At 40.7% G+C, this 11,808-nt stretch overlaps 1 protein-coding gene across 2 annotated transcripts in view; it reads right to left on the reverse strand.

Annotated features, from left to right (window-relative positions):
- Positions 1-3,819: 3,819 nt before the first annotated feature.
- rcan3 (regulator of calcineurin 3) overlaps positions 3,820-11,808 on the reverse strand; it is a 79,856-nt gene continuing 71,867 nt past the window's right edge. For both annotated transcript variants that reach the window (XM_008308683.3, XM_008308699.3), the window contains 3 exons: positions 8,597-8,770; positions 7,367-7,538; positions 3,820-4,885 (listed from right to left, as the gene is read on the reverse strand). In XM_008308683.3, coding sequence (XP_008306905.1) covers positions 4,731-4,885; positions 7,367-7,538; positions 8,597-8,770 — 501 coding nt within the window. In that variant the 3' untranslated portion in view covers positions 3,820-4,730. The remainder of the gene's footprint in view (positions 4,886-7,366; positions 7,539-8,596; positions 8,771-11,808) is intronic.

Here is an 11,808-nt window from a genome sequence, read left to right on the forward strand (position 1 = left end):
TTCTGTTAGGCTTCAGTATTTTTTTTTTTCCACGTTAAACTCATAACTATCAATATCAATATATTTTTACTTTCTGTGTGTTCTACATAAATGTAATCTCTATTTGTCAGCTCAGCCCACCCTGCCGCCTCTGAGTTCTAAACAACCATGTCTGCCTTTTATAAAAGTTGTATTTATTTATTATTTTCTATCATTCTTAGGATTTTCTTGCAGTCCTTGAGTCTCTTATCAGATGATCAAATTCATGTTGAAACACATCATTGCAAAATAGCCATATTTATACAGTAGATAGCTGAAGTAGTGCTAATGCTAACTGCATCATGCTAATATTTTGAAGTTCGCATGTTTACCACCTTTTTACCATAAAAATAATTTTGTGTTATGACCCCATAAAAATAAACCGGAATAAACATTGCTTTAAGAATAAGTCTTTATGTATATCATATGCGAAACAAAGAACAGTTAAACTACACAAATACAGTAGAAGCAGATACTGTAAGAGACAGAGACCATCCTTGGAAAATTAGTACAGAACAATGAAAATACAGATACCAGTATTATAGAACTGTAAATTATTGCTTGTTTTGCTACTTTGTTTTCTGGATTACTACAATACAAGATACAATAATTATACTTAAACAAAAACAGTACAACAGTGACAAACTGCGAATTTGATTTGTTTTGTTTTGTTCTTTTGTTGAAGTTGACAATTTCAGGAAATAAAAGAAACATCCAAACAGAGTCCATTGTCGAACTGTTAAACACAACACAATGACAGTTGGTTTTGCTCGAGCATCTTTAGGACTTACCGTTACACATTTTTGTATTTTTTTTCTTTTTTTCTCATTTACAGCATTGCAAAGCCGTAACAAACTGCACACTGGAACTGGCCTCAGCAACACAAAGACTTGGCATATGTACACAATTTACACATTTTCATTTCACCTACAACCAAAATATTCTTCTTCATTCTTCTTATTCTGGTTCCTCCTCCTCACTGCGTGTTCCACGTCAGTAGTTCCTCCAATCAGCTGTCTTTGTAAATAACTGCGACAGCTTTACCGCAGCATCAGTAAAACTGAGCTCTGACAACTGGGTGTGTTTCCAAGAACGTGTTCAACTTCCTCAGTAAGATTGGTGTATTATTTAGACAAACACTAAGACGAGGACACTGGTTCTGTGTCATCTCTGATATTTCTTTAGTAGCGCACTCCATTGATCCACAAGGCCTGGGAAACAAAAAAACATCACTGCAATATGCTGGTGAAAAGGCTAAACATGTGTTCAGCTTGAGACAGAGAAAGAAGAAGAACAACAACAACAACACACAAATAAAGGAATAAATGCAATGTGCTTCATGAACAACAACAACACACATAAAGGAATAAATGCAATGTGCTTCATATTTCCTCTCAAGAACGACAGTATTTACGCTAAAGAAACAAAACTCTGTCAATAAAGTGCTCACATGCAGATGGTCTTATGGGTATTTACGTCTAAAGTGAGATGTCATGCTGCGTAGCGACAGTGTCAGACACCAATACTGATCTCCACAGTCTCTGCTAAGATCTGAATGATGTCATCAAACGTCATTATCTGATATTAGAAATAAACAAAGTCATTTGTCAAAGGTGTGATAATAAGTGTACTGCATATTTAGAATGTAGAAGAAAAAGGGAAACGAAATACTTGTATTTAAGCCAAAACGCATTCATGATAACAAATCATTTAGATGGAAGGTGAGGGGACGCTTTGGTTGACATCTGGCGAGGCTTCCTAATAACATTCCCTTTTCTCAGCAAAAATGCCTTCAAGTAAACTACAGAATCTAAAAGGACTACGTCCAGCCATCTGCCACCATCCACGGCTATTTACAAAGGAAAGCAGCGCAGTAGTCGAGCGCTCTGCAGCAGTCGCAGCCCTGCGACTGCTTGGAGATATCGAGAGATACTCAGTGCAAAACAAGCATTCGATTTCAGAAAAGGAAAACACACAAAGAACATAAAGATTTGAACGTCAACAAACACAAATCATAGAAAAAAAAAAGCAACATCTTTAAAAAACTGTCAAAGGATGGGGATGAATCCTTCGAATCCCCCCCTCCTCAAAAAGCCACAAGCGTATCATCGTGCCAAAGACTGTGACTGACCGTCAGTCACACAGATAAGAGTTTTTACGAGCGTCAGAAGCTTCATACCGGCTAACCTTGTCATCACAAACCATAATAAAAAATGAAAAGACCTCCACGTCTAAGGAAATAATTAAGCATGCAAAAAGTATCAGTGTGTCAAATACACAGAATAAGAATACACATCGAGTAGTTAAGCAAAAAACAACACCTTTTCCGATCGAAAGAGACAGAAACCGGCGAAAGAAAAGTCAAACGGCGACTACTTACAACTCCGATAGTCACGTATGGCGTTTCGTGCTGTGTGACGTTTAATAGGTTCCTTGTTTTTTCCCTTGTTATATCTTGTTAGTACTTGTGTTTCTGTTAAGTATTCTTTTTTTTGAAATATATTCATTGTTACATGCAGACAAGAAGGACCATCACACACTCAACTGGATGCAAGCTAAAGTGAAAAACCGGATGTAAAAATGGATGAAAAAAGTCGAAGTGTAGACGTACACAGGTGTATCAATAAGCATATGTATACCATTTATATACATATGAAAACATAGTTTAAAAATGTCTTTGTGATCAGACCAACAACTGTGAGGCTAAAGGGAGAGGTACGGCTAGCGAGCTACAGTGCAGGACTAGCAATGGATGTATGTGCGGTAAGTGACAGGTGCCTACAACATCCGGACAGATATCCCCCCCTCTTTACTGAAAACGAGGGTGGACTGTGAGGGCGGAGGCGAGCGCCCCCTCCCCCGTCACTCCCCACGCCGTCTGTCTGCTGAATGTGATGAGTGTGTGTGTGATTCTCATCCATCCCCGTCCACGAGCCGCCTCATTCCGTCGCCACGCTCGCCCACAAACACCGTCTTTGAGCAATGTTTGTTGGTGTGTGTTTTTTTTTTTAATTTATTTTTGCTTGTAGTTGCACTGAAATGAGGGGCACAGACGCCATCGTAGCGACAGTGTCAGACACCAATACTGATCTCCACAGTCTCTGCTAAGATCTGAATGATGTCATCAAACGTCATTATCTGATATTAGAAATAAACAAAGTCATTTGTCAAAGGTGTGATAATAAGTGTACTGCATATTTAGAATGTAGAAGAAAAAGGGAAACGAAATACTTGTATTTAAGCCAAAACGCATTCATGATAACAAATCATTTAGATGGAAGGTGAGGGGACGCTTTGGTTGACATCTGGCGAGGCTTCCTAATAACATTCCCTTTTCTCAGCAAAAATGCCTTCAAGTAAACTACAGAATCTAAAAGGACTACGTCCAGCCATCTGCCACCATCCACGGCTATTTACAAAGGAAAGCAGCGCAGTAGTCGAGCGCTCTGCAGCAGTCGCAGCCCTGCGACTGCTTGGAGATATCGAGAGATACTCAGTGCAAAACAAGCATTCGATTTCAGAAAAGGAAAACACACAAAGAACATAAAGATTTGAACGTCAACAAACACAAATCATAGAAAAAAAAAGCAACATCTTTAAAAAACTGTCAAAGGATGGGGATGAATCCTTCGAATCCCCCCCTCCTCAAAAAGCCACAAGCGTATCATCGTGCCAAAGACTCAACCGTCAGTCACACAGATAAGAGTTTTTACGAGCGTCAGAAGCTTCATACCGGCTAACCTTGTCATCACAAACCATAATAAAAAATGAAAAGACCTCCACGTCTAAGGAAATAATTAAGCATGCAAAAAGTATCAGTGTGTCAAATACACAGAATAAGAATACACATCGAGTAGTTAAGCAAAAAACAACACCTTTTCCGATCGAAAGAGACAGAAACCGGCGAAAGAAAAGTCAAACGGCGACTACTTACAACTCCGATAGTCACGTATGGCGTTTCGTGCTGTGTGACGTTTAATAGGTTCCTTGTTTTTTCCCTTGTTATATCTTGTTAGTACTTGTGTTTCTGTTAAGTATTCTTTTTTTTTGAAATATATTCATTGTTACATGCAGACAAGAAGGACCATCACACACTCAACTGGATGCAAGCTAAAGTGAAAAACCGGATGTAAAAATGGATGAAAAAAGTCGAAGTGTAGACGTACACAGGTGTATCAATAAGCATATGTATACCATTTATATACATATGAAAACATAGTTTAAAAATGTCTTTGTGATCAGACCAACAACTGTGAGGCTAAAGGGAGAGGTACGGCTAGCGAGCTACAGTGCAGGACTAGCAATGGATGTATGTGCGGTAAGTGACAGGTGCCTACAACATCCGGACAGATATCCCCCCCTCTTTACTGAAAACGAGGGTGGACTGTGAGGGCGGAGGCGAGCGCCCCCTCCCCCGTCACTCCCCACGCCGTCTGTCTGCTGAATGTGATGAGTGTGTGTGTGATTCTCATCCATCCCCGTCCACGAGCCGCCTCATTCCGTCGCCACGCTCGCCCACAAACACCGTCTTTGAGCAATGTTTGTTGGTGTGTGTTTTTTTTTTTAATTTATTTTTGCTTGTAGTTGAACTGAAATGAGGGGCACCGACGCTCTCTGTGAGTGCACAGACAAGAGAGAGGGGCAGGTGTGTTGCAGGTTTTTTTTAAAGGGGCGGTCACAGGGCCGCGCCGGCGTCGGGAAAGAAGGACTCTCTAGTTGCAGACTTTGGGGGCGCCGTCGGGACGTCTGGTCTGGACGATCTGCTGCTTTGGTCGAGCCCCTTCTTCCTCGTCTGTCTCGCTCTCGCACACGTGGACGACCACGCTGGGGGTGGACTCTGTCCCTGCGTGGAGCTCATACTTCTCACCTGTGAACAGACAGAGGGGAGGGGTGGATGAATTGGTTGATTATAATAAACTGTAACGTTTCCGGACCGGGGTACGTAAGACCTCTAGTGGTCATGGAGAACTTATTTTGTATGTATGTTCATATTTTAAGGTTTAAAGAAGGAGCCGCTAAAACACGTGTCTATGTTTTTTAAAAAAGTATTCTCTTTTTTACTACTAGTGGCCTTGAGACGTTAAACCCGAAGTAAGTCTGAAACCCCGGGAGCCATGTTTGTTTGTTTTTTAAAGATTTTCTTTTCCAGAAGGATTGATATTCTTATCCACCATTGTTATTCCTAAATTATTATATTTTTATTTCATGGTCTGTATTGTCGTTGTACCACGGGAATACAACGAAACTGAGCCTCTGCTTTGAACCCATCACCAAGGGGAGAAGTGATGAATCAGCCACTTTAATACGTTGTTCTCTTCCGTTTAATCCATGTCTGGCCGCCAGAGGGAGCTGCAGCCAATCTCAGCAGTCACAGGGGCTAGGACAGGGTAGACCCAGGAAGGTTCTCCAGTCCATCACTGGACCAACGTACAGAGACCAGCAACCATTCACACTCAGATTCACACCGACGCTAAATTTAGAGTGAATCATTTACCAAATCCATGTTTTTGGACCATGTAAATAATCCAGATTACCTGGAGAAAACCACTGCATACACCAGAGGAACATGGAAACAGAACACACAGAAGGACCAGCAGGGGGCCAGAAATAGCACCGCTCTAAGGTACCTCTATTATGAGCAGCTACAATAAAGATACATTTTACATTTGCTGAAAATAAAAAACGTGTGTTTGCATTGGTATCTGTGTGTGTCGGCTCAAGGATGTTTCAGTTTTTTCCCGCAGCAGTGCCGCAGGACTGAGATAGAACAACAGCACTCCAGTGGTTCAGATGCCCTTCTCTGTGTACTTGGACAGAAAACACATGCGTGCACACTTGTGAGATTGTATCACAGTTGCCATGGCGATGAGATCAGACAGCTGGCAGACAGCAGGGAATTATTAGAGCAGTTTTTCACTGGGCTGCCAAACAGTGAGACGGAGGGTGAAAAGAGTCCTGCTGTTACCTCGGGAGCAGACAGAGGGAGACAACGCGCTGTGCTATGAACCCGCTCTAATCTGATCACAGATGCCAGGGTTTTGAGAACAAAGCGGTTTGCTGATCCGTCGTGTTACTATGGTAACAACGGGACACGATGAAAGTGGTCCTCTGAGCCGGACAGTGTGGGTTTTGTTTGTGTTGAATGTGAAACTGTGTTTTCTTTTTTTTTCATGAAGGCTCCAGTACAAACAGAAGACAAAGAGGTGAAGCCAGACAGAGAGTTGTTTCCTGTTTGAGAACACAAACATAGGGAGAAGTTGTTTCCTGTTTGAGAACACAAACATAAACAGACAGTGTGCACCATGTTCCTTGTCCTTTCTCTGCGCGCGCGTGTGTCTGTGTGTGTGTGTTAGGTGACATTTTCTTAAAGGTTGCAGCAATTTAAAATCTTGTGGGAACAATGTAACATTAAAACTGATAGAAACTCAAGGAAAAGAAGGCAAAACTGTCCAAAAACAACTTGACTGAGTTTCCTTAACTTTTCATTTGCTACTACTAATATATTAGGAAAACTAACAATTAAGTTATTTCAATAATTAGGACATATAAGTGGGCCTTTTACATTTTTAGAGCTTACATAATTAAATTCAGTGGCGCTTTGGCCCAGAGGCAACGTCTCTGTCATTGGTGTGAAACCCCAGGGTTCACCTCCTGGGCAAGATCAAATCCCAGTTAGGGCGGTTGGTACCTTCCAGTGGACTCACCACCCACAGGAAGGTTCAGGGGGGTTGGTACGGTGCAGTGTGATTTGGGTGGCGGTCATGGAGACTGCTGCCCCCGCGACCCGGTAACGGAAAAGCGTACAAGATGGATGGATGGATAATTAAATCCAATTCAAATAACCTCCCAAAACCACAGTACTGAAGAGAACACGTGTACTGCTCTTGTACAAATATTCAATTTGATCTCTTGTGATGCCAGTGCACAGTGATGTTACTGTCATGAGTGGTGGTGGACACTGTTGTTATCATGGCGCAGTATAAGAGACCCAGTCATCCTGGAGAAGGAGCTGTGACGATGACAGCCTTCTCACTCAGACCTATTCATTTGGTTCACCTCCTGTCAACATAATGAAGTTGCATAAAAGCAGCAAAAAAAAAAAAAAAAAAAAAAAGCGTTACTGAACAAATCAGCGATAACTCAACTTCACTTTCTTTGTCCCATTTACTTCCCACGTACACCCACTGTGCTGAGGCGGGTGATTCATTTCCTGTTTGTATCTGGGTTACACTTCTGAAATAAATGACTCAAATTAATGCAACACTGTACCTGACAGTGAACAAAGCTGTGTGTTGAAAGTGTGTACAACATACAACATGGACATTTTTTTTTTTTTTTTGGTACTGACCAGGTCCTAGCTTGGCGACAGCACACAGGAGGTCATAGTTGATGACGGGCGTGGCGTCCTCGCTCTGGCTCCAGCCCACTGGTGGTGACGCAGGCGGTGAGATCAGGAACTGTTTGACGGGCTGGGGAGGAGCCAGGTAGGACTTATCAATGTCCTCATCACCATTCTGGATCTGAACGGGCAATAAAAGTGAAAAACGCTTCAGTGTCTTCAGTACACCGCACAGGGCACGTCGCTGTGTCTCAACTTGAAAATGTCATATAATCCAGGATATTGACACGGTCAGAAAACAGACTGATGTAAACAGTTCTCTAGTTTTGAGAAAATGTAAAAAAATTATTTGAAATAGGTCAAAGGAGGCGGTAGTGTTCAATATCCGGCACGTTTTTCGATATAATCTTGATACCCAGCAGCAGCAAAGCACATCAGATTTGTAGTCACAGCCTCAGTGTTTGGTGTCAAATTGCAGGATCCTTCCTACAGAGGGATTTCAGTGTCACGATATCTTCCAATCATTACAGTTACTACCATATATACGAGATCAGTACTGACAAAAGCACTGATTAAATGTGACCACTAATACTTTGAAATTTGGGACCATTAGTAAGAATGCTTTAGCACATCAGTACAATTTCTTGTTTTAAACATATTTTCAAATCTTCTTTTTCAGCATCGTGGGGGAAGCTGGAGCAAAACCCGCCATTCATCAGGCGAGGCATTCACACTTGTATTCACACCGTTATCGTTAGCCAGGTTCACATCGTTAGCCAACATGGTTAGCCAGGTTCTTCTGATTTTTTTGTTCAGAGTTCATACAGTACGTTTATCGCTTGCAGTGTCTGAGTGGGACTGACACAACAAAAGGACAGAAATGTCAGATACATTTGATTTTCATCACAACAGCCTTGATCACTGCCATCAATGTCACAAAAGGTAAATGTGAGTTGACCACAGCAGCTGTTGTTGTGACAGCCTTTAATGGGAGGCTGAGAAGTGAATATGTTTAATCAAAAGCTAGAATGGAGGCTTTTCCATACAATGGGAGTGATTGGAGTATGACGAAGAGGAAATGTCAACTGCCTTGTTTTTTTTCCTCTCACTTCTACAGTATTATATATTTGTTTGTTGTTAATTTAAGAAAATGGACCACAATGTAGCAACACAAGAAAACAAAGGGCCCTCCTCCTGAGGTGGCGCTGTTCCCTGGTAGACTCTATCTTATCTGCTTACCTGGGCAAAGTAGAGTTTTAGCTTGTTGCCATTAAAGTCTGACTCATGCAGCTCAATGCGGGCGCGGGCAGCGGCTTCTGGGGTGCTGAAGTTGATCCGGACTCTTCGGAAGCTTTTGAACATCTGGAACGTCGTCTGTTCGTCGTAGATCCTAAACAATGCCTCGAACCTCTCCTGGAGGGAAAAAAAACACATGGAACGAGATTTGATCGTTTTCAAATGCCATTAAAATTTAATTCCAAATGCCCTTAAACAGAGCATACAGCTGAAGCCCCCTGTAGCCGGAGCCAGATGACTATTGATTTACATCGTGAACATCGCCACATTGATCAGAGGACCAATTATTTCACCCACTAATCACAGAAGTGGCTGCCTTCTTGTAAAACGTCCAGTGAAGCAGCCAAGTCAATACCATCATCACTACTTCCTCTGGTGATATAAATACGACATGCGCTATTTATAACCTTTTGCATCCAGTCCAGTCAGATTTATTTATATAACGCTGTTAAAACATCAGGGGTGAAGTAAAGTGCTGTACAGTAACAATAAACTACATCAAACAGGAATGGGAAAACAATGTACCATTAACGCTGTATCATAACCTTAAACACCAGAGAAAACAGTTACATTTGAATGAGAAACCTTGAGAGTCAGTGGTAACTGGACTTGAAGTTTGACATAAATGTAGGAAGGAATGTCTGGAAGTACAGACCTTTTAACTTTTAATGAATTTATTAACCAAAAGAGAACTTCAGTAATGAAATAAATCAAGGTCAGGCGATATTTTAACTCTCAAATTAAAGTTTAGACACTGATCTTTAAACGCTACAGTATTGCCTGGCTTCTTAATGCAAAGAAATATTTAGCAAAAACAACACATATTTGCATATACTTGAAGGTCAAGAGAAATGTGTATTAGACAGTAAAACAAATCTGTATAAAAGATCAAGCAGATGAAGCAAGTTTCTTAAAAAAAAAAAAAAAAAATGGAAAAGGCCCAAGAATCAAACCTTGTGGAACTCCACAGGAAAGAAGACGCTGTGGTTGATACATACGGTACAGTGATCAACTACATTTATAAGTTTGCATTTATTTAAAAAAATGTTAGAAAAACATTGTGTGGATATAAAAACATTATTCCTTGTAGTTTGTTTTTTAGTAGACAATGAGTGTGTGTGAGTGGCATGTGGGATCCCAACTGCTCTGAAATGATGGTATATGTAATGGACTAAACAATTTAAAAACAAATTTAAGTTAAAAACTCTCATGTTCCCTTCATTTTAAAATTTCTGTTTATCTGTAATAACTCATTATTTGTTACATTGTTTGATGACTTTGGCCGTAAGACGCAGTCCATGATTTTCAACATTATGCCGACTCCTCTCCAGAGGCAACAAATTGGCCTATTTGGCTGCAAACTCAATCAAGCAGCCCTGTAGGAGGGTGGAAGGAAAACAATAAAAAAAAAAGGACCGCAAAGGGAGAGGTTTTCTGAGTAATCAAGGGCGCTGTTCTCCGTCTCCTTGTCAACCATCTCTAGGCACGGACAAAAACAGAACTACTTCTTCTACCAAGAATCAAAATGGACTATTGATCAGAGGCGCCGGCACAGAGACAGAACACGTTGACTTTAGCCCGTTGGAACTTTTACGTGGTCACCACGCCACAACAATGACACTATGCACTGCCATATTAGACAGCCTACCAATCAAATCATAATTGTGTTACCATTATGTGCCATCTTCATTTTACCTCATGCTATTTATAAGACCATTATCCTTCTGTGCAGCCGGTAGCGTCGATATAAAACGCTGTATTACTCCCCGGTGCGAGGTTTCACGACTCCTGTGTGAATACAATTTCATTTCTCCTGGAGACAGTGGGAGAGAGAAACCTGAAATACTCCCACAACACTTCTCCTGTGCAGCTGACACAGCAGCTCTCACAGAGAGGGAAGGATCACTGTTACCTGTGGGTACACAGTGACAGTGCGGTGACGAGAGGCAGCAGGTATCTGTAAACTCAGCATCATGAGGTGGAGGTTTGCCTCCGTCCTCTGCTCTTTTTGATGAATCCTTAAAAAAGTCTTCCCCTGTTTACACCTAGCCTGAGGTTGTTGCTATACAAATTAGGAAAAATCTCCTTGAAAATGTTTTTGGAGCATATCATGATGCAGGTTCAGATGTGTCTGCCATACATTACAACGTATTTGTACGAAGTAAATCTCTTATTATGTGAACTAAAATGATTTTTATAAGGTTAAAAACAGATACTGAAATAAGGACACGCAGTACTCTGAGTACACGTTTCGGAGACGTGCATAAGCACAACAACACTAGCAAATGAGGAGTGTATTAAGATTTAAATGAGAAACAATATAAGAAATGACCATGTTATATGTTTAACCATATAACATAATAATAAAAATACTGAAATGTAATATCATTTTTTAAAAGAATCAAAGAATGTGAGCTGACTGTATTTACATTATAAATCACAATGGAAAATTGTGGAAAACACAATTAAAAAAACAAGCGAGTAATCAGCTAATATTTTGCCAAAGCAATTATATAATTATCAATAAACAACTTACAAAATTGCCAAAAGTTATTAGAAAAGTAGTTTAAAGTTAGCCAGGACTAAATTAAACAGAAACCTATTAACGACAAAATTAAATAGCACTAGCTGTAGCTGAAGATAACCAGGTTAACTAGTTAGCCAAATCCAAAATATGACAACTTAACTCCAAAAATACATATAAAAGCCAAAGTACAGCGACTGGTATCCAGAAAATATAATAAAAAATGATTTAGTTCAGAAGGTGCTCACGATGTTAAACTCTATATAAAGTATTTCAAAGTTTAATGCCATAAGATACCGACTTGACATATTCCTATATTTAAACCATTCAGAAAATACTGCAGTCCAGTGAAGGCAGGTATATGAAAACCTGTATATCCTGTCAAATACAGAGTGTCCTCCACATCACCAGCCTCTCTGACACATGCTGAGTTGTTAATGATTCAGCAGTAGCTGTATAACAGTTATGCTGCAGTGTGGGGTACACTGTGGACAAACCTGTGCACTCGCGGAAAAATCCACTTCAAGCTTTCACTCCACACACTGTCCCTCTGTCCTCTATCTATTTACCAGTGTTTCCTCTACATGAAACTGCATCTCCCTGGTTGCCTACTGAGAGCTGGGGTGGGATG

The sequence above is a fragment of the Cynoglossus semilaevis genome, chromosome 1 (assembly GCF_000523025.1).
Source record: "Cynoglossus semilaevis isolate Cse_v1.0 chromosome 1, Cse_v1.0, whole genome shotgun sequence".
Classification (NCBI taxonomy): domain Eukaryota; kingdom Metazoa; phylum Chordata; class Actinopteri; order Pleuronectiformes; family Cynoglossidae; genus Cynoglossus; species Cynoglossus semilaevis.